Genomic DNA, 22,769 nt, shown 5'->3' on the forward strand with positions numbered 1-22,769 from the left:
GACTCCATCTCGTCCACAAGCTGTTGGAGACGCAGAACCACCGGCCTGAGCACCACCTTCATATGACTGGATGTAGTCAGTGAAGCCCTCAGGTGGGATGATGGACCTCCTGCACAACGTGGCTGCTTCGATTCCTTTGCCAAGGACAGATGATCAAAAATTGTACAAGTAAAATGCAAGACAAGTATATAATCATGACATGTCCTAGATGTTGAACTAGTTGTTGCTCTAAATTCGTAGCAAAACCATGCAATGTATGCCAACAAAATCCCAGAAAACAACGGAATGCAACAAGATCATACTAACTAGGATAAGATGTCCTACTACATCTTCTCATACAATTGTGAGCCGTAATGAGTACTAGTATCGTAAGTACGTCCTACTGGTAGATCAAGTTCAATTTGATGCAAATTTAAAGTCGCACAAGTCAGTACTCATGTTCAGATCTTCACAGCAATGATTAACAGCAACTTCAACGAAGAAGAGAAAAAAAACCCATAACTCGCACATGGGTCGATCTAGCAGGTGTTGCCGACTGCCCCGCCAAAGAGGACGAAGCACCAGGAGCGCCAAATCCTGGCGACGCGGGTGTGAAAAAGGAAGCACCAGCAGCACCTATCCCCGGCGGCGCGGGCATGCAAGAGGAAGCACCACGAGCACCAAACCCCGGCGGCGCGGAGCCTAAGAGTAAAACGGGAGGCTGAACCCCGGCGGGGGAGCCATGGCCATGCTCGGCCCCGGGGCCCCACGTAGAGAAGGCGGCCGTCCGCCGCTGATGCCCATGGATTCCATGGCGGCCGCAGCTGCCCTTGTAGGCTGCTGGGGACGGTTCGAAATAGGTGATGGCCACCTATACACCGCTTGTTAGCGGTGCGGATCGCACGCCCCGCCTGAAGGGAAAGCGACGTGGGCCGGCACATTTGTTTCAGACACATACCGCTCGATTCCAGCTTGCTCGTTGAATGAGCAAAGCAATATGCCGCAAATGATATGTCTTCCGAAAGTAGAAAAAGAAAAGACAGACTCTGTCTCCAGACAATGGGAAGCTGTGCATGTTTCAAACGAATTTGCAAATAAGTAGGAACCAGTGGCACCCAAATAACGAAGCACGCATGTTGTTTCCAGGACTCGCTATACTCGTTTCTTTCCACCAAAAACAGTGAGCATTACACTCAGTTTCAGCGAAATTTACATCCAAAGTATGTTTCTCATACGAGAAATGAAAGCGCCATCTTCCACTATCATCCGATTATAGAGCATGCACTCCGAATATAACCAGCCAAAAATCCATCCTACGGATCCGATCCTTTCTGTATCACCAGTTAACTTAAAAGTACATCTCTCCTATATGCTTTCCAATGTTGGAGTTGGAGAGGAAGTTAGCATGGATAAGCTACGTCAACCTAAGTCAGCTGGATCTGCAATGGGAACTAACAATCTGCACAAGCCAATTGCTAATTCCTTCGCCAGCTAACAATCTGCACAAGCCAATTGCTAATTCCTTCGCCAGCGGTGATGTATGGAATCAGCAAAAGGTCTTGGGATCCGAGGTTACTGTTCTTGCAATGGTGAAATGGTCGACGACCCGCACTGACCTGACAGGGTCTGGAGATGAGGCTGACCGCCACTTGCTAGGGTACCTCCGCTGATGGCTGAGCTGATGAGGCCCTCTTTCCTCCGCCTCCCACTTGGGATCCAACTTCCAATCCTTTGGGACCTGTTCACCAGATTCAGCGTGTTTAAGTGTTTATGATGGACTGATGCCATTCAATGCAATGCCGATCTGAACAAATGAGAAGAAAGGGAGGATGTTGAATATATTGATGTTACCTTGTCAACTGCAAGTGTAAATATTTCCAGATCACCATCCTTCTGGATGTGGAACCTTGTGAATGATTTGTAGTTTGCGATTCGCAAAGACGAGAAGGCTTCATCAAAGTGTATGTGGAACCAGTTGATGCATATGTATAGGTAACTACCAAATATGAGGGAAACAACTGGAGTTGAGAAAATCCAGAAATAGATAAATACAGAAGTGTAGTACATGACCAGAACACTCCGAGAAAGAGACATCATCCCATTCTTGCAAATGTTGATCCTTGTCACAGCCATGACCTGTGAAAAAAAATGTAACACAAATTTATCTGATTAGGGGAATCTACATAAAGTGGATGTAAAAGAAAAATTCCAGGTAATGTGTAGGCTTCATACACAAAGTTCCATAAATGAAATGAAACAACTAACAAATCCATTTGTTCAAGAATGCAATGCATGTACACTGGGATAGTAAAATATTTTCGGAAAGAGTCTTATCACCTCAGGGACGTCAAAGGCTGACATAAGGTATTTTATACATGCCGGGTATAGTCCAAGTGTCCATTGTTCCAAACGAGCACGAAGACCAGTTGGATCTGGGAAATGCTCACTTTCCATTGATCGATACCAGTCATATAGAGGGTGATAACCTATGACAGAAAACAGGTTTGTAACCTATGACAGAAAACAGGTTTTTGACAAAAAAGAAACCGCTTTTCTTGGGTGAAGGAACAGGAAGTAAGCAAAACCTCTTAAGAAACAATAGGAGCCCGGCCACATAAACTTAACTAGAACTTTTACAGGTAGAGCTTAGAGCCAACAGTGCAAGGTGGTGACAATTATCAAGGACATGCACATCATAGTTCCGTCACATAATCCCCCTAAGATATGTCATCACAGACACATCCGCGTGGATTATCTATCTGCAACTGAATTCTCGATTTCCTCTAGACACTTCAAACTAATTTGATGCTCTGAAGGATATTATATTCAATTTTGACAATCTTATCCAGTTTGAAATCATAAAATGAACACACCCCAAGTTCAAATGACTGCATAAGGTACCTTTTACATTTCAAAAGGGATATAACAACAAGAGCATGTTCTATCTTGACAGATAATAAGAACTTTAACCTTAGCATTGTGGTTAGGAGTACAATATGTGATAGCATACCTGAAGTTGCCAACAAATGATTCCGTATACATACTTCAATGCCCAACTCCATGAGCAACATTAAAAGTAGAGCTGCAGTCAAATGAGCCAAAACATGCAAGCCACCGATAATAGCTCTTTTTTTCCGTGTGAGTTTGGATGGTACGAATGAATACGATGCCATCAACAAAGTTAGACTTCCTACTGAAGAGACATAAGAGTGTTCAAAAATATAGAGCAAAGCACTCCATATTGTATTTGAGAAGCTTAGTAGACGCCCAGACCATGTTTCTTCATTTAAGATGTGAACAAGATTACACTGGAAAAAACAGAAATAGCGTCAAGAGTTAGGTTTATATCAACATTATAATCTTGATATAGCATCATAGAATATCCTAGATATGGAAGGATGAACATCTCTGCTTAGTGTCACCAAGCTGAGTAGAATAATGTAACATTGGTCTGTTTGACTTTCCATGTAATAAATAGGTGGTCAAAATGTTGGCATTTTTCAGAAGTGGGAAATTTTAAATAGTAGTTAGAAGTCATTAAAGGTGGAATACTTCATTACCAAAATGAAGATATGCAGAGGGGAAAAGTACACCTTATGGAATACATATAACTGACCTGTGGGAACATTGAAAAGACCAGTATGAAGTAAATAAAACCACCAATTATGTCAAACTGCCAATTCTTCTTGCGGAACTTCAATATGTTGCCCAGTGCAATCTATATGTACAGTTAATAAGATCTTTATTGCACAATAAGATAAATATGCTAGAGATTCCATTAAATTAGGGAGCTACATACCCCACTAGATTCATTGTAGGATGGATACGCAGCCTTGCATTCGTAGGTAGTACCAGAGAACCTTTCAAAGTTTTTGAAAACATGGGTTGGATGCAGGAAAGCACCACCACATCCATTGACAAGCAAGTGTTGCACAAAACTAGGTTTATCTGATCGTGTAGCAGAATGCCTCATAAAATGATGCAAATCCCCTGCCATGCGAAGTTTGCATCTTCCATTCAGGTAATCCTGAACCAAATGCGAGACATTCTTGCCTGTAGTCTCCTTCCAATACCAATCGAGGAGCCAGTTTGGCTCGTGTGTCACAATAATCACAGAGTCGTTCTCTCCAACCTGCATAACTTTAGAAATGTAGCAGATCAATTAAATCTGGAAATGATAATTTGTCTCCAACTCCCAAGAGATTCAAATATTAAATAAAATATTTACAGAAAAAATGATTAATAAATCACTAATAAGGAACCAACCAAATAAAATGATAACAAGTAATGAGCGTGGAAATATTACCACCTATACAGGAGAAAGGGCTATATCTACAAAACAAGATGTTGGGCTATGGCCTGTACATTAGGGCCTACTATAGTATATATCATGTACAGCATCCAAAGAGAGTGAGGATTCCAGGATTTCCCCAGCCCACCAGGCTTCAGAAGATATTTGTCAGCATATTTCTTCCGGTATTTACTAGCCATCCTAGTATTAGTCAGCTACATGGTTGAAGCAATAAAATTACTTGGTATTGGAACATGGGAAACAGAAATAATACAAAATCCAGTTTAAAACAGAAGGATAAGCCAGGAGAAGAAGAAATGCACCTTATCCCGACAAATTTCTGCGAAGAACTTGAACTGGTATACATCAATGTCACCATGAAGAGCTAGATCAAGACCAAATATCCACCAACCTTTCGGAAGCTGCAAGGCAAAGTAACTCTTCTTCTGCGGCAGAAACCATCCACCTAACCAGCTTTTGTGACATATATATCTCATAAAGGTGTTAAGCCCATCGAACCAATCTGTTATAGAAGGTAAGAAAACCAAAGAAAGGAACTCTTCAGAAAAAATCATGTATTGTCTTTCTTACGAACACATATAGCCCACAGGAGAGGAAGTAAAATGAGAAGTACTTTGAATAACAAAGTATTATATTAGAGCATCTCCAATAGATGATGTATAATAGGTGAGGTGATGTAAAAACTAACTTTTACATCACCTGAGCCCAAAGAACCCTCTCCAACAGGTGATGTAATTGTTTTTTAGGGCAGCCTTATATTTTTGCCCCAGGTGATGTAAATATACATCATCAAGCAGGTGATGCAAAACAAATTTCTGCCGCACGCGAGTGCCCAACTACCACGCTGAAAGTTCTCTCCCTTCTCCGCCGCTCGTCCTCCTTCCTTGACCCGCCGCTGGCAACAAATCCATTGCCGCAGCCTCCAATCAACGCCGATGAGATCCGCCGCACCCCCCTCCCCCCCTTCCCGCCGGTCCTCTCCGCCCTTCCGCTGGTCTTCTCCGCCGCATCCAATGGCCGCGGCCACCACGGCTCCGATCTGAATTGGACAGCGGCGCATGCCGATTTGGGAGTGGCAATGAGCTCTGCCGCACCTCCGCCTCACTTCCGACGACTTCCGCACCCACGGGGTACACACGCAGGTGCTACCCGCGCCACCTCGCTGACCACCGATCTGTTTCGGCAGCCGGCCTTCCGCTGTCCAGCCGGTCGCCTGCAGCCCCGTACGCAGATGCTACGACGTTGGAGAAGACGGCATCTGCCTCTGTCCCTACGACTCGACCTACGACTCGACCAGCAGTGAGTTGCTGATGTAAAAGCCACTTTTTGGTGATGTAAAAATCAGAGGGCACCTGTTTTGGGTGCCCTGTTTTGCATCATCTATTGGAGATGCTCCTAGTGCAGAGGACATACCATGGTTCCCTGGAATTATGAAACATTGGGGTCCATCATATTCTTTCATCTTTGATATGCCCGGAGGAATCTCAGGCTTGTCCACAGCTATATGTTCAGCCTTATACCAACACGGAGGCTGCATAGCATACTCAAAAGGACCGAAGAAGCGTCTCTCATATGTAAATGACGAAGGGTTTGGATACCTACATATATTTAAATGGCAGAAAAGAATAAATTTTCTGAAACACAACTTACATGGTGGAGACTAACAAGACTAATATTCTTCTCTTTTCCGAAACATACGTCAGGAAGTTTGCATATTTAAACTAAACAGGGTAAGACAAGTTGATATTATGGATTTAACTAGCAGAAACCCAAAAATATTAATACTGCATTCCAAAATTATTAAAGAAACTCAATCAATCAGTTAATCGCCTAGATAGATCTTCCAGCATTCAACTAGAAAATCGGTGACTAAATAAGTTCCATAGTATTACGATGCAATCAATGATGTGACTATACTGGCTAAATAATAGACAAGAGCTAGATGATTTCCAGATACGAAGAGATAAATTGACTGAACAAAATAGTCAAATCTAATTAAACATGGTGCAATCTTACGCAAGATCTCCACCAATAACAAGCAAATTTCCACGGGGAAGAGTATGCATAGAACCGCCAACAACAGTCTGAATGGACGGTTGAGCTAGCAGTCGGGCAACTGTGTATGATGAATTTCCACCATCACCAGTGTCTGCGACAAAGTCAAACCAAAGGTCTTCTCTTTCATTGAAGTAGTCATACAGCAGGTCGTCATTCTGAGCCTCATTTGTAGTACTTTTCATTGCAGCCTACAACACAACATAGAAATGCTCAAAAAATGCAGTCATTATGTTTGAACATACACATGTTCACATGTGCATAGAGGCAGAATGCGCTTGAACAGGGGGAGCCGCCGGCCCCCCAGCCCATGGGCTTTTCTCAAAGGAAGACCATGCAATTGGGTCATTTGCCCCCCAGATTTGGAAAAAATAGGGTTAGGCTGGGCATTTCAGCCCATTTGCCCCCCCTCCCCTGTAGTTGGGCTAAGCTCCGCCACTGACGGGGAGGATAACCCAGCATCGTGATATAGAGCAACTTAGGTCCATAGTGAAAATTATATATTGAATGGTAATTAATCCCACACCAGGCACCCCTTACCTGCATCATGCGCATATCAAATCGCCCAACAAAAAGAGTTACAGAGACCATAAGGTCAAACGCTGTCTTGAATAAATCAGCCGATGTCCTACATAATGTAAAGTTGAAGAAGTCAGACGTTTTCAGTAATGCACTGGTCTCATCTGGAATCAAACTAACTGGAGGTTAGAGGACTCTACCCTGAATACCAAGGTACCATATCTAGGAAATCTGGTTTCATATGTTTTTTCAGCTTCTCTTCCTCCGATACTGGTGACAAGTGAGTAAGAGCCCATCTGAAGTATTTGCAGTAGACAATAAGAAACGATCGGGTCTAGTATTTACAAGAGAACAAAATTAAAATAAAATAGGCACTGCGTAAAACAATTAGCACGTACCCAGTTGATCTCTCCACAACAAAGTTGGCAATGTAAAGGCCAATAAATGTAGCCCACAGTGAGTAAAGAGGAGATATTTCATCCGATGGGCCAGCACAGGATCCACTGCAAACTAACTGGAGAATAAAATGATCAGAGAGGTGGAGCTTGGATGTTGCCCAAACAAAAGTAGATGAATTTAAGAAAAAACAGCGTTACCTCCCCATATATAACCCATTTAGACAGAAGAGGGTAATCACTTGCAGATCCAACTGGCGCAAACCAAGAAGTACATATCTGATCCTTTAATTCATTCATGAAGAGAAAATTTGATATCCATGTGGTTCCATTTTCATTTTTAAGAAAAGCAAGCAAACTTGGATCCGAACTCTTGCCAAAGGATTCGCTTTTGTGCACAGCAAGATTCCCGCAATGACTGTAGAATACACAGCAAGCAATACTGATGACCTGGAAGAAATTTAAAATTAATCTTCACAGAAGAAATATAGGGAAAAAAAATGAAAGTAGTTTTCTAGTGAACGTACAGTGCAGTTCTGTACAATGGTCCATATTCCTGGCCTTGTGCCTGCCATGCGGGCAACCAAACCAATGTACCAGAGACCAATAAATATGATGTGAAAGGCAATGATGAAAAGGACAGAAGAGAAATATATCGTCAAAAAAAGTGAAAGGTTCATGCGCATATCAACCCCCATTGATTGGAAGCTCGGGAGATGATACAAGGATGCGAAGCAAATCCAAGCGACATACCTACAGTTGTGCAATATAGTTGATAATTCAGTTCTCCTAACAACATAATTTTGTAACTACGTAGAGATTATTTGCTGCAATAATATTGAGTTCTAAGGAGTCTGAATATGAATACATACCATCGGTTGAAATTTGAGTAACTCGGCTGAATTGTTCTTCCTAGGAATGGAGATGAAAAGAAATAGAAGAAACCAATTAAGCAAACATACATGGACCACCATTTGATGTTGCTGTCCAGTTTATGTATCAGAGTATGCATATTGTCAGATGAGATGAAAAAGAGGCATCCAATTATCACTGCTGTCATGATATGCCTCGAGTGTTCATGAGGATATGGATATGTATGTGTGAGGATCGTTCGAACCCTCTCCATCTTGAGGGTTCCCAATAGTGGGCTACCACTCTGCTTGTTTGAACCCATCCAAGAATGTTGCTTTGATTAATACAGCTACTTTTATCGGAGAAATGCTGAGCGAGATGCACGAGATGTGTTCCTTCGAGTCTGCAGCTTCAAGATAAATCGATGCTCTGCCTGTAGTACATGCTGTCAGATTTCAGGGGAAAAAGGAGTTGAAGCATGGATATAGGAACGCCAAATTACATGATTGCTCATGGTGTGGTCACAGTTTTGAAGAGAAACAATACCACAGTTGTGATGGTTAATTTTTTATTTTTTTCCAAGTGGTAGCCACTTAAGTTTTATACTAATAACGACAAAGTATCCATCCAATCCGAGAACCCCATATGCCATAGCCCATAAGCAAGAACTTAGTACAGATGGACAATGTGCAATGCCAGATAGCAGATCAAATTTTCAATAGCAGGTTACCGTGCCAGTAGTGAAGAACCAATGCTAGCGGTCGATATTATGCATTTGGGTAACTCATATGCCATAAGCAAGAACTTAGTACAGGTGGACAATGTGCGATGCCAAATAGCACGTCAAATTTTCCAGAGCAGTACAGTGTGCCTGTAGTCAGGAACCAATACTAGCGGTCGATATTATGCATTTGGGTAGTTCATGAACAACTCGATTAACAAGTATTGATAGTTGCTAAAAAACAATCCAGAGTCGATTCGCAGTGGAAGGTAACAGATTAACCTAGTGCATATTTTACCCAAAAGTCGAAATGCGAAGAGACAGTAAAATCCCAGGTGCTGAATAAATAAAGTGATACGATTGCTCGATGCAGATTCATTCGGATTAAAGGATTCTTAAATTGCGTCACGCCTTCTCTTTATCTCTAGACTAGAAAAAGGTATGAGCATGCCGTTAATCCACAGGATAGAATTAAACTACTAGCAAGCATGGCATTGGACTGACTCGACAGGAAATTGCAAACATGCAGCCGGGGGCATCTCCCCTATCTCGACTCGGCGGCAGAGCGGTGCAGGCGACATGAAGGAAAGGGCACGGGAACATGACGCCAATCTTTGGCCCGTCGCATCCATGAGCGGTTGATAAATTTTACCGGCGTGGCGTGTGCACGCGTGCATGGGCAAGGAGGAGGATGAGCGAGTGGAGTCGCAGCAAGATTGCATACAAAGAAGTTAGCGCAATGCAAGACGGAACAATGATGCGTTCGTGAGGAGCAGGAGATGGGACGGGTACTTGGGAGGGGACAGGATAAGGGGAGGACGGATGCGCACCTGGGATGGGAGGCCGACGGGCACGGCGACCGGCGGCGGGAATGGGAGAGAGAGGCGGTGGGGCGGGGTGGTGTGGCAGGCAACTGCTTCCCTGATCCGGTGGAGGTGGACGGGAGTGGGAGGGAGGGAGGGAGGGGGGGAGAGGTCACATTCGGTTTGCGTTGCGTTTGATTTGGGGAAGGTTGGACGGGAACGAAGAAATGCCGAGAATATCCCGGAGACAGCAGCCCAGATGCCGTGCCATTCGCATTGTCAGTTTGCCACGCTTTTTTCCTTTTTATTTTTCTCTTGCAGCCTTGAGCAGCGATCCAACCCAACACGACCATGTGTATCTTCGTTTGTTGGGCTGCACATTGGCTACGGCATTCTCGAGAGAATACTTTACGAATTCCTTTGCTAGTTTGCACTTTGCACGATGCCCAACCAGGCTCGCCAGATACAAGATAACATGTTTGGTTGATTGTATCATAGGGCACCAGGGTGCTTAGAACATCGGCAGGCCCGTGGGGAAGTGAGAACCCTACCATTTATGGTTCCTTTGATTTATAGGCTTTGTATAGGAATTATGTATTACTTAGATTTTAGGAGATTTTTTCCTATACTAGTTGTTTGATTTATAGGAACATATCCTATAGAAAAAATATGAGGTCCTACCATGAAAAATTTCTTTGACGTAATCAAATAGAACTCATCTTCTTATAGAATTTAACTAGGCGTGACATCCTAATCCTGTGCCTTTTCTATTCCTATAATTTCACTATCTTATGGATCAAAGGATACATTAATAGTTTTGACTCGACCAAGCTTGCCGGGGCACAAGGTTCGGTGAGGACTAAGGAGGGAGACGAGAGTGAAGCGGGAGAAATAGTCTTTCGTCCCATCCAATTGAACACGTATCTGCCACAACTAAGTTCATGGCTTGCTCTCTCTACTACCTCCCCCCAACCTCCATCCCAGCTCCATTCCCCCTTCCCGTGTTGTCACTAGCTTTACATCACTTCATCGATACGTTCCCAACCATTATCGAGCAGATTACAAGTCATGCCAAGCAAATAAGTGGTTGGTTGAACGCTAGCTTGAGTTTAGCCTCCAAGTTTGATAATATGGCTATGATTTATCTTATTTTGTATTGACTGAACTTAGGTGACATGTCAATGGAAGCCGACAACCTTTGAACTAGTGAAGAAACAAAGTTGGCTAAATGAGTTTGAGTGAATCTAATGCTTCCACATTTTCTTCTGATCTTCTATTGTGTCACCACCATCCTCGAAGAGCAATGTGACAATGGGGCATATGACTAGAATCTCCTTCAAGTTTACTTTACGACATCATTTCATGGCGTGCAGGCAAAGTGATGACTATTTTGGTATGATGTGGCTAGGTTGTTAGAGGCTGACCGAGATTGTGTGAAGCTCCTACGGTGCTTATATTCCCCAAAGGAAGCATGCGATCAAATATTGAGTTAGTATGAAAACTTTTCACATCACCTAAGGGGGGTGTGCCTAGTTATAAAAAACATCTCTCGTGTCCTTTTTGAGACATTTATCAAACTATATAGCTACAATATTATGCAGTAAGACTACGATAAACCATTACCACCAATGCTCTTGTGAGTTCACTAAAAATCGAGATAAGAAGCCTTTTGGCTCCGCTAATTCATGCTCCATGCATGTTTTCAGCTTTTTGTGTGGGTTAGTCTCTCGTTTTGGTACTATTACTGTTCAGACATCGGGTTAATGTTTTTGCAGCTTTGGATCCACTTCCCCATTGTACGGGCCACATCCAGCCTTGTCAGCTAAAAGCTAATATCCCGAATCCTTGCAACTAGTTATCATCCCTCGATATGATCTCATACATTGTGAAGACCGATCCGGCCTTAGACAAGGACACCTCCATCAGGTCCTGGTATCGAAGCTTTTGCTTGTACAATAAGATATGTTCTCATATTTATCTTCATATCCTCCCTTTGGATCTAACAGTTCATGATGTTTGTTTCCTATATATGTTTGGTCTTGAAACCTTGTGCTTACAATTATTGTGTGTCATTTCATCTTCTTACCTTGCACCGAGTTCATCTTTATAGTTGTTCTCACATCTAATCGTGGTGCTTAAAAGGATATAAATAGGAAAAGGATAAAAATAAAAATAGGATGGCAAAAATAATTGAAAGTGAATTATTGAGCAGGACCAATAGTTCCAACTTTGTTATAAAATTTCAAGAGCTACATGTGTGATGTTCACTTTTCAAATACTGCCAGAAAGACCTAGTGGTTCTATATAGTGTTTCTTGGTTGCATCAATTTTATTTGAGTAGAAGTCCCTTTTTTGTTTATCCCGTGAAGCTCCGTTAGAAACCGAAGCTAGATATTTTGGTGCATATCTTTCAATCGTTCTACACATCCGACACAATAATCACAATCTGATGTGAACACATAAGAACTTTGGTGAGTAACGGACGAGGTTGGGACAATTATTCCACAAAGTTTCACGTTCCACTTTCAACCATACTAACATTGCAGGATTTTGATCGGGTGTTCGGGATTAAATCATGTAGAAAAGATGTTCGGGGTCAACGTGTTGAACTGAAACAACTACGGAATAACATGCTTCCAGCATGTAGATGATTATTATTGTGAGTATTCCAGAAGGTGGTGATGGGTTTTACCATGACAAAACCTTATTGACCAACATAGTGAAGTTGGTAATGAGAATTCTCTGAGAGCTGCTGCCAATAGTGCTTTTGAAGATAAAATCGACAACTACATTGGAAATCGCTAGCTAGGGAGCGGTCTATGCCGATACGGATGCTCATGAGAATGATATTGCTGCTCATGGAGTGTAGCAAGGAGGACGTGTTCATGGGCGATGCTATGGCCCTCTTAGACGTAACTTTGACCCATATGAATGCACTGCTCGTGGTCATCGTAATGAGTTTGATGACTATGATGTTGTTATGTGCCATTGTATATGGTGATCGTGGTCTTCGTCATGATTGTCGTTATATAGATGAAAGAGATAATGTAGCAAGGATCAAGTTGCATGCTCCCATGCTCGTGAGAAAGCAAGACTCAAATGCATATTTTGATTGGAAAGATTGGAATACCAATGTCGTTAGATTTATCGAGTCACGGTCTCACTAAGTCGAAGAGGGTAAAGTTTGTTTGTGTTGAGTTCTCTTTTTATGAATTCACCCGGTGGAACCGACTAGAGGAGTATCATTTATTGTTGGGAAGTAATCACATTATCACATGAGAAGATATAAAACAGTCCATGAGGCGACGATTTGTCCCCTAACATGAATGAGTACTATAAGGAGATGGGCTCATTTTTGGTACTTTCCCATATTTATGATTTGCTTGATTTTCACTTGGTCGGCATGTTTCTTAAACGTCTCACGAAGGGAGTACCTAGTAAAACTTTACAAAGATTGAATTTGACCAAACCTAGAACAAAGGGTTATTTAGGACAGAGAGAGTACTAGCATTGATAGTGCTCATTTGGAATTCAGTTGGGCCATAAAAGAGTTTTTACCTTAATGCTGAGCACTCCAGTCTCCAGTCCAGTCTGCCAGACGTTTGTATGATTGCAACATTAGCATTCATGTGATGGTTACTTAGATAGTATATTACTAGGTATCAACTCTGAATTTGTACTTGGTACATGTAGCAAAAGCATCTTAGATGATCACACTGCAGTGAGGAGATTGTAGGTTAACCGCCTTGTATAGTGTACAGGAAGAGTTTTTGACAAAATTTCTGGGTCGATATCAATCAGAAAGGTCGATAATTCATTGAAGAACAACCTCTGCGATCTCATAACAAATGTTGATCACATTCTACTATTAGCCTAGTTGGAACTTCATTTGTGCATATTTGCAGAGAAGTAATGCTCAAAAAGTCACAAGGATTGTCCAATTTTATGTACTCTTCAACTTTGCCATTTGCATTGCATGGCTTCATCTACTCTGTTGAGTTTTTACTATTCTCTGAGGTCTCCTTCAAGTCACTACTGTCTGATTCTCTGTCACTTGTGGAACCTGTGGACTGCTCGCTCACTTTCGCTACAGGAGAGCTGCTGGGGTCGTCGTCCATGATAGAATTAAATGTAAGCTGCAGGGAGTATAGTATCAATCCCACCCCGTTGATTCCGAACACAAAAGTTGCTAGGTAGCACAGCCCATTTATAATTGTTCTGCAGAGAAAAGGTAGGTTTCATTTAATTAGACTAACTAAGGGATGAAAATAATCCTAAAAAACTAAAGGATGATACTAGAATACAGAGAACAAACAGAAAACTGATGGAATCGTGTGCACCTTATTGTCACTGTTATCTGACGAACCTGAAGATAAATAAAAAACGAATTTCCATTAGACAAGGTGTGGGCAGTGGCTAGTTATTGAGAACACAAAAACACATTTTACTACATTTGGATCAATAATGAGCATTCTGATTTTCTCTCAGCTAGCCATAGTGACGGTATCTTAGCCAGTATCACACAACCTGGCCGCGCAAAAATTTGATGCGGCAACTAATTAAGGAAGAGAGAGATGATTAGAGTAACATAGGTGGATACGGTTTCATAGCGCATGTTACGAGATAAATTAATGTGAAACAGATCTTGTACATCATTTTTGTAATTGAGATTATACAAATCAATAAATATAATGAGAATACAATGTTATACTACATGATATCATGCATTATAGAGTTAATATCACATACTAGTAACATATGCATGATACTAACATATGATTTTAACCACTATGACTAGCCTCACACGGTTTGTGTGTTGCTCCCAATGGAAGATAATGAATACGGTTGCCATCTTACTTAATGCATGTAATTATCCACTAAATTAATTATAATGATTCATTTCTTTCAACTATAGATTTATATTTTCTCATGGGGCTTGACACCTAAAGACTGCTTATGTGTAATGCAAATATTACAACGCTAATTGATGTTTTCCTGCGATAAAAAGGAAAATACTCCTTTTTTAAAATTGTTTTACTGATCACAGAGACGAGCTTCCCTAAACCACTGTTGTATGAACACATAAGGCTCATTATACTTAACATTTTCAAAGGCCTAATAAAATATCTAATGAACTGGACTGCATGTGGAGCATGAAATCTTCATCTTTTTTTTTGAAGCTGGACCGTTGGAAAACTCCCCACCGCAAAATTTATTAATAAGGAAGAATATTTACAAAGGGAGACCTAAATATTTACATGTACCAAATTACACTAGGGACTCAATCCATGATGTCAACTTCAGAAGATGAGGCCCCTTTACTTTGTACTTAGTAAGAGTGATATCAGAAATGAATCCAGGCTTCCATGAAATCTTCATCTTCATCTTTATGTTACTTATCCTATATCAGTATTGGAGTTCTTATCGGAAAAAAAAATCAGTATTGGAGTTGGTGGTGAGTGGTGATGTAATTTTCCCCCTCTAACAAAACTAACTTCCCAAACAGTGCAGCTATCTCTCCACGATTTCCCCCATCTTGTTCAGAGGTTTGCAAAATATGTCATATTTACATTTTTGCTATTTCATAAGTTGCTTTGGTTCTTCATCTAACTCCAATTTTCTTATTTTGTGGGTATGGGTTTGTGTGGATACTAATGTGCCACACAGTTGGATTTATTTTGTTGGTCCCATACTAACATAATAAGAATATTCAGCTAGCCAAGTGTAATAATCAAGGGTAAAAAGAAATCGAAAGGAATAATCTATATGACCTAAATTTGAAGGGACAACTTCCACTCTTTGTTTGTGTTTTTTTTTCCATTCCACTATTAAAACACAAACTCCTTTGCATTTGTCGGAATAGAAACAAAAATAAAACTCGATATTTTCTAGGGAATCAACCATTGGTTAAAATAGGTGGAAGATGAGGTAATAATTACAAAAAAATACAAATTTGCATAGTTTATTCTTACAGGAACATGAGTTTGATATTTCCTTGCAAGAAGATCTTAAGTAGTTGTCCAACTTTGAGATGATTAATTGATTGCTCTATTTGGCAATTACAACATTGTGTACTACCTCAGTTTCATAAAACAATGCCTTTAAATTTGGCAAAATGTCAAAGCTGCTAAGTTTGACCAAATATATACAAGAAAATATCAACATTTACAATGTTCTGTAAATACACTAGCCTACCCCAACTTATGGGTTTGGCTTCGAGGTCTTATGGGTTTGGCTTCGATGATTTTATGGGTTTCAACTCTAGCCTACCCCAACTTGTTTGGGACTGAAAGGCTTGGTTGTTTGGTTGTTGGTTGGTACAATGTTCTGTAAATACACTGTGAAAATATATTGTGTGGTGGATCTATGATTTTGATTTGATATCATAGATATTCATGGTCAAACTTAGACCACTTTTTTTTTTGCGAATGGAACTTAGACCACATTGACTTTTAACCAAATTCATATCCTTGTTTTGTGGAACAGAGGGAGTATCATAAAAGGGAAAATTACATTACAACATGATACGAGTGTGGATTCACAGTGCCCCTTAAAAAAATTACGGTTCAGTCAAGTTTTTTTTCGATGATTTGTTAGACCAAAACTGTAAAAGTCGGCTACTTTAAGGGTTTGAGCACTTTTACCGAACCTACAACCGATAAATTTTTCCGGGCCAGCCCATTTTCCGAGATTTCTTCGGGGTACGAAAATAGGCCAAAGCCGGAAAACGGCCGGAGTTTCCTGGTTTATTACTGGGGATGTGCTAGAGATGTTCTGGTACTGACAGAATGAAAGTTTGGATGAAGATTACATTGATTTTGTTGCACCTAGAGCCAATGTCTGGTGTATGTTTACATACTCTACTAATCATCTCGACGATCTACTCTAACTAACAACGGAAACAACGATTAAGTCACAGCACGGTTTATTTGCCAACTTAAGAAAAAACTAACTGGTGAAATTGAGAACTAACAGATATCACATAACTCTGAACTTATCTGACGAAACTGAACTTGTGTGAAGAACTTGATCAGCAGCTGGTTAACTTATCTACTCTAACCAGTACTGCTATGGTGCTCAATATATATAACCTAAATTCCAAAACTGAAATCGCCAATGCCAGCACTCAGGGTAGGTATCTGACGAAACTGAACTTGTGTGAAGAACTCGATCAGCAGCTGGTTAACTTATCTACTCAACAGTACTGCTATGGTGCTCAGTATACATAACCTAACTTCCCAAACTGAAATCGCCAATGCCAGCACTCAGAGTAGGTATTACAAGAAACAAAGACCAAATTGAGGTGAACTGACCGAGAAATTGTCGGAGATGGTCTGGCGGTTGAGCGAGGCCTCGATGGTGGTGGCGAACTTGTAGAGGAAGAGCGCGATGACCCCAGCCGCAATCCCGCCGAGCAGCGCCTGCACGGGAGACGGCTGCTTATCGGTTTCCACGGGCGTGGTGCTCACCATCCGCAGCGCCTCCAGGGCCTCCTCGCTCAGGTTCTTGGGCTTCGCCACCCCGCCGGACCGCACCCGCTGCATGCCCCAATCAACCACACCACTAGAGGCGTAAGAATGTAAGCTGGTGAGTTCGAGTGGAGAGTGGCAGCAGGAGGTTGGAAGGAAGGAGGATTACGAGCTCCTTGGCGCGGCGAGCGCGGCGGCGGAGGGAGCGGAAGAGGAAGACGGAGATGGCGCCGGTGAGCAGGACGCTCGTGGCGACCTGCAGCGGGGTTGGGTTGTCGTCGACGGAGAAAAGCGTTGGCCCGCTGAGCTCCACGGGGCCGTCGTCGATGGTATCCAGGGGGGGTGGCGCGGAAACAGCCGGCGGCGGCTGCAGTTCCGGCCCGGCACGGAGGGCGGTGGAGAGGCGGCCGGGGAGGGGCAAGGGCGCGGAGGGGAAGGGGTGGTGCGGTGCGAAGCATTGGCGGCAGAGGAGGAGGCGTGGGGAGCATTGGAGCAGCAGCATGGTGGGAGTGAGAGAGAGAGAGAGGTCGGGAGGAGTTCCTGCAGCGGGAGATCCTCGCGCTAGGAGAGAGGATAATGGGGCCGGAAGACCCAAAGAGAGGAAATCCGACGCTGGGTCGACCGGGCACGGGCAGAGGACAAGAGACGGAAACTGTTTGGGCCAGCTTGGTCTGCCACCGATTTTGTGCATCTGAAAATGAAATGCTACACTGCGAATTCAATGCCAGTGTACATCTAGGATCTCATTGGTTGCCAACAAGCTGATGAACACAATGGCAATGGCATACATGTTGATCATGGCATTTACACCAGGTATCTTATCTCCCTAGGTCGTGAAGCTGGAGTGCCACACGGTCGGCAGAGGGTGGTTCCCTCCACCATGCTACCAAGACAACCTCGTCCTCAATCGGTGGATGAGCGCTCTGAAGCCGGTGGTGCCAGGGAAGGTGGAGGCTGTGCTCATGCCACCTCCCACCGTCGGCCGCCAGCCTAAGCTGGGGCACATTGCCAGGGGCCTCATGCTGCGGAGGTTCTACATCCGGCTCAACACGGAAGACCTCCATTTGCTCGTCGCCCCGCCATGGTTCCAGGATGTGCTCTGCGAGTGGGTCATCATCCCACTGCCTCGTAGTGTGCCCTTGTCTGCCTATCGGTTCTGCGACGAGTGGGTGCAGGTCACCCACCATGGTGGGCAGGTCTTCATCGGCCAGAACTGGGCGCAGGTGGTCTACAAGTACGACCTCCACTACAGCGATGTCGTGGAGTTCAAGCTGCAGGCCTTCGCCTTGAAGATGATCATCTACAAGGAGGACTACTCCACCGCCAAGCTCTACACCTGCCCCGGTCACGGCTAGGCGGCGACCCTTTTATATATATGTTCATTCCGTCTATCTGTAGTTGTAGTGGTGCTTCACAACTTATGGGTACAAGAAAATGACTAGTGTTTGATCAAGGATTTCTAGGGCTTATGTTGCCCTGGAACTTCCTTGCTTTTGATCAAGGGGTTCCACGGGATTATAGCTCCTTGGAACTGCTTTTGCTCAGGGCGTCTTTCTAAGCCCTGACGATGGCGATTAAAGGTTGTGTAGTTAGATAATTATGTGCGTTTTCTTTACTGCTTGCTAATGGCTTCGTAACAACTAGGTAGGGGTAAGATCACCCTTTTGAAGAGGGAGGTAATAGCATCCCTGCTTAGCACATAACCAAACAACCACTTCTTCTCCCTTCAGCCAACATAGCGTCCATTGTTGCCAACCAATCACTCGGCCAAAACTGCACGACAAAAAATTGTTGGCATCCGAGTAGTGCACAATCAGGCCCAGCCTTTGTTTCACCTCATACGGTATCCACCGTGCCAAAAGCAGATATGGGAAAATTTTGATGTGAGCAACCAATCAGGCCCTTAGGCGTGCTGACTTTTTTCGTACCACCTATAATCCAATATTACTGGAGGATAGTAAATTTGAACTACATATACAATTGCACCGACGTACTCCTTCGTTAAAAAAATAAGTGTTTCAAGGAAACAATGAGACACTTATATTTGAACAAATGTAGTAGTGGCTAGCCAGATGCTTTGAATGAGAAGAGCACCTTCCTATGCACTTATCAAAACATCCAGGGAGGGAGGATTCCCTGATCATCCACCCCTCCATGTAAGAGCAAGTATCCATGTTTCTTCATGTTCTGGGTCACAAATAGAGGTTTAGAGTGATTTGTAGCACATTCCGGCGATCAATGAAGACTATTTCTCGCTACTTCCATCATATGTTGTTTGTAGTTGGAGAGCTATAAGGTGAAATAATCAAGCCTCCATCAAACAACACACCTTCCAAGATCAAGAACAGCTACATATGGCGACCATATTTCAGGGTGAGCACTAATTATGTTCATTCATTTCATCATACAAGTGCTATGGTCAGAAATATGACTAACTCTTTGTTGCTTCACATGATTGTATTAGGGCTATCGATGAAAATCATGTGACAACAAGGATGCCCAAGGATCATTCTTCAACATTCAAGGGTAGCAAGCACTACACCAGCTAGAATATGCTAGTAGACGTGGATTTTGATCTAAAGTTCACCTACACGCTAGCTGGCTGGGAAGTTCACCTACACACTAGCTAACATCTTGTCTATGTATGGTGAGTTGAACATCCCCGAAGGTAAGTTCTACACAGGGGATGTTGGATATGCATGCCTACCTGGGATTCTACCCCTTCAGAAAAACAAGGTATTATCTCAACGATTTCAGTGCAAGGAATATGCCAGCATGTCAAAGAGTTGTTGAACTTGAGATAGTCAAGCCTTAGAGTCACCATCGAGAGAGTTTTTGCTGCTTGCAAGAACATGTTTAAGGTCCTTGACCAGAAACCCTACCACACTTAGAGGCTCAAGTCAAGTTGGTACTTGCTTGCTGCATTATTCACAATTGAATCTTAGCTTGGGGCAAAGATAACTACTTTCCAGAAACTGTTGTGCCTGATGAAGTTGAGACCGACCATGGTGTCGATCAAGGCAATAATAGAGCCTGGAAGAACAAGAGGCTAAAGTGTGCAAATGCAATGTGGCTAGACAAAGGTAACACCACCATCTTAGAAGAAGAAACTACATGCTAAACCCATATTCGTAGTAGCTAGGGACTATGATTATGAATTGTCATTCGTAGTAGCTAAGGGTAAAACTATGCTTATGAAGTGCCAATCGTACTAGCTAGTGACTTCGCTTATGAACCGATGAATCGTGTGTGATGGTGGTGATAGTATGGCAAAGTCACCAGTAGAGAGGAAGAGGTTATCGTAATCATTGCATGGAAGGTACCAAACATCCAACATTGCACCGCCAAGGTCATTTGGGCTAGGTGAAAGAACATCTCTCATATTATCACTAGTAGGAAAACCCTTACAGGCGGAGCTTAGTTCTGTGGCGCACCTCGAAAAATGCGCCACAGAAATTTGTTTTGTGGCGCACCTTGTGGTGCGCCACAAAAATAGCTTAATTTTGTGGCACACCAGAGAACCGTGCGCCACAAAAACTTGGTGGGCCCCGCAAGCTGACACCCCCAATCATTGGTTTTACTATTTCTATGGCGCACGTACCGCAGTGCGCCACAAAAATAAGCTATTCTGTGACGCACGGCGACAGTGCGCCACAAAAATAAGCTATTCTGTGGCGCACTGCAACAGTGCGCCACAAAAATAAGCTATTATGTGGCGCAGTTTGCCTCGTGCGCCACAGAAATAAGGTATTCTGTGGTGCATTGTTTTAGGTGCGCCACAGAATTAGCGAACCAGATATACAAAAGTGAGCCAACCTCCCACCTACCACACTACACAAGCCATTCTTCTTCCTCCATCTAGCTCGTCCCCCCCTTCTCTCATACCATTTTGACTCTACTTTTCACTTGCTTGGGTATTTATTGCACTTACTTTGGTTGATACTTAATTGGAGTTGAGGAGAAGGCTCTCCATACTCTCTCCTCCTCTCGAACTCATTGATCGCGGTCTCGTCTCGGTATCGAATCTAGAAGGTGAGTAGTTGGAGGAGACATACATATGCTTGGAGGAGACATGCATATGCTTGTAGATCTTCTGTGGCCGTCGTGTGTATGGATGCTTGTTGCAGGTGAAGCGCTTGTGTGTGTGCCGGTGTGGTGCATGGATGTTTGCCGAAATGTTGATTCATTTCCGTTTCGGCAAATTTTGCACTACCCATATGTCCTACTTTGAGGAGAGGTCATGCCGAATTTTTCCGCTCCATGTAATACCTTGAGGAGAGGTACGGCCCATGCATGTGTGTGCATTTGGTGCGGTTCTAATTTCCTGTTCTATGTATACCATTTGCAGGCAAGCATGGTCCTCTCGATGAGTTCCGCTCGAATCTCTAGATACAAGATAGACACGAAGGAGGACATGATTCGGAACAATAGGCGCCAGATAAGATGTCCGTGTCGATCATGCAAACTCGAGCACTGGATCAACCACGATTCGGACAACCGGAGGAGCACTCGCCGAGGCGCGGTTTCATGCAAGACAACCAGGCGCGGCCGGCCCCATCAAATGGTGCGCATGAAGACCATGTCGAGCGAGATGACTATCATCATGAAGAAGACTATCATCATGCCGACGGGGACTATCATCATGAAGAAGAAGTCGGCGGAGAAGATCATCATGAAGAAGAAGATGCCGGCGGAGAACATCATCATGATGAAGAAGAAGATTTCGGCGCGACCCCGCTAATTCCGGCCTTGCGGGACTCTCATGTTCAAGATCTTCTCCTCCAGGAGACGAGCAACGATAGAGTTGCAGCTAGAGAGAGAGCCAAGCTGTCGCAAATGGAGAAAGACGGGATGACTCCGATCTTTCCTGGGTGTCGTCCGCAGGATACGCGCTTGCATGTAACGCTTGATTACCTGCAGATGAAGACGCAGAACAAGTGGACCGATTCCGGCTTCAAAGAAGAACTTAAAATTCTGGCACGATCGTCTCCCGGAGGGGAACACATTGCCAAGTAGTACCGAGGAGGCCAAGAAAGTCGTGTGTCCCCTTGACCTACCGCACGAAAAATACCACGCCTGCATTAATGATTGTGTGATTTATAGGTGCGAGTACAAGGACAGAACCACATGTCCGGTGTGTGGCCACGGACGGTACAAGGTTGGGAACAAGAAGGTACCTCGAAAAGTGGTATGGTACTTTCCTATCACTCCCCGTCTGCAGCGGTATTTCGTGGACCCTAAGGAAGCAAAGCTCATGCAATGGCACGCGGAAAGGCAGAAGCCCGAAGAAGATGCGGAGATGGGCTATATGCTGACACACCCTTCAGACGTTGGACAGTGGCAAGCATTGGACATCGCCTTCCCTAGGTTCGGGGGCGACGCAAGGAACATCAGGCTGGGTATGAGCACCGATGGACTCAATCCGTTTGGCAACCAGAGTAGCACGCATAGCACCTGGCATGTGTTTGTATGGCCTTACAACCTACCCCCGTGGCTGTGCACCAAGCAAAGGTACATACACCTGAGTATTCTCATTCAGGGGCCGAAACAACCAGGTGTCGACATGCATTTGTATCTCGGGCTGCTGAAAGAGGAGTTAGAGACGTTGTGGAAGACGCCACCCCGTACGTGGGACGCCTACACTAGAACTTATTTCGATATGAG

General features: G+C 43.5%; 2 protein-coding genes across 3 annotated transcripts; both read right to left on the bottom strand.

The window, feature by feature from the left end:
• Positions 1 to 1,115: 1,115 nt before the first annotated feature.
• LOC127334171 (uncharacterized) lies at positions 1,116 to 9,787 on the bottom strand. 2 transcript variants are annotated; one of them, XM_051360590.2, is made up of 16 exons: positions 9,664 to 9,787; positions 8,133 to 8,541; positions 7,788 to 8,013; positions 7,462 to 7,710; positions 7,264 to 7,379; positions 7,066 to 7,161; positions 6,887 to 6,974; positions 6,308 to 6,537; positions 5,705 to 5,889; positions 4,594 to 4,793; positions 3,779 to 4,111; positions 3,596 to 3,697; positions 2,990 to 3,287; positions 2,317 to 2,465; positions 1,831 to 2,115; positions 1,116 to 1,717 (listed from the first exon to the last, which is right to left on the bottom strand). In XM_051360590.2, the coding sequence occupies exons 2-16, from the start codon at positions 8,432 to 8,434 to the stop codon at positions 1,526 to 1,528; spliced, it is 3,051 nt and encodes a 1,016-aa protein (XP_051216550.1). In that variant the 5' UTR covers positions 8,435 to 8,541; positions 9,664 to 9,787; the 3' UTR covers positions 1,116 to 1,525. The 2 variants fall into 2 exon arrangements, with proteins under 2 accessions (XP_051216550.1, XP_051216549.1); XM_051360589.2 differs by having other exon boundaries at positions 8,133 to 8,545.
• Positions 9,788 to 13,403: 3,616 nt separating this feature from the next.
• Positions 13,404 to 17,682, bottom strand: LOC127334172 (uncharacterized). Its single transcript, XM_051360591.2, has 4 exons — positions 17,275 to 17,682; positions 16,950 to 17,174; positions 13,977 to 14,002; positions 13,404 to 13,854 (listed from the first exon to the last, which is right to left on the bottom strand). Exons 1-4 carry the CDS (start codon positions 17,605 to 17,607, stop codon positions 13,623 to 13,625), a joined length of 816 nt encoding a protein of 271 aa, XP_051216551.1. The 5' UTR covers positions 17,608 to 17,682; the 3' UTR covers positions 13,404 to 13,622.
• Between the last annotated feature and the right edge of the window lie 5,087 nt (positions 17,683 to 22,769).

The sequence above is a fragment of the Lolium perenne genome, chromosome 2 (genome assembly GCF_019359855.2).
Source record: "Lolium perenne isolate Kyuss_39 chromosome 2, Kyuss_2.0, whole genome shotgun sequence".
NCBI classification, from domain to species: Eukaryota; Viridiplantae; Streptophyta; class Magnoliopsida; order Poales; family Poaceae; genus Lolium; species Lolium perenne.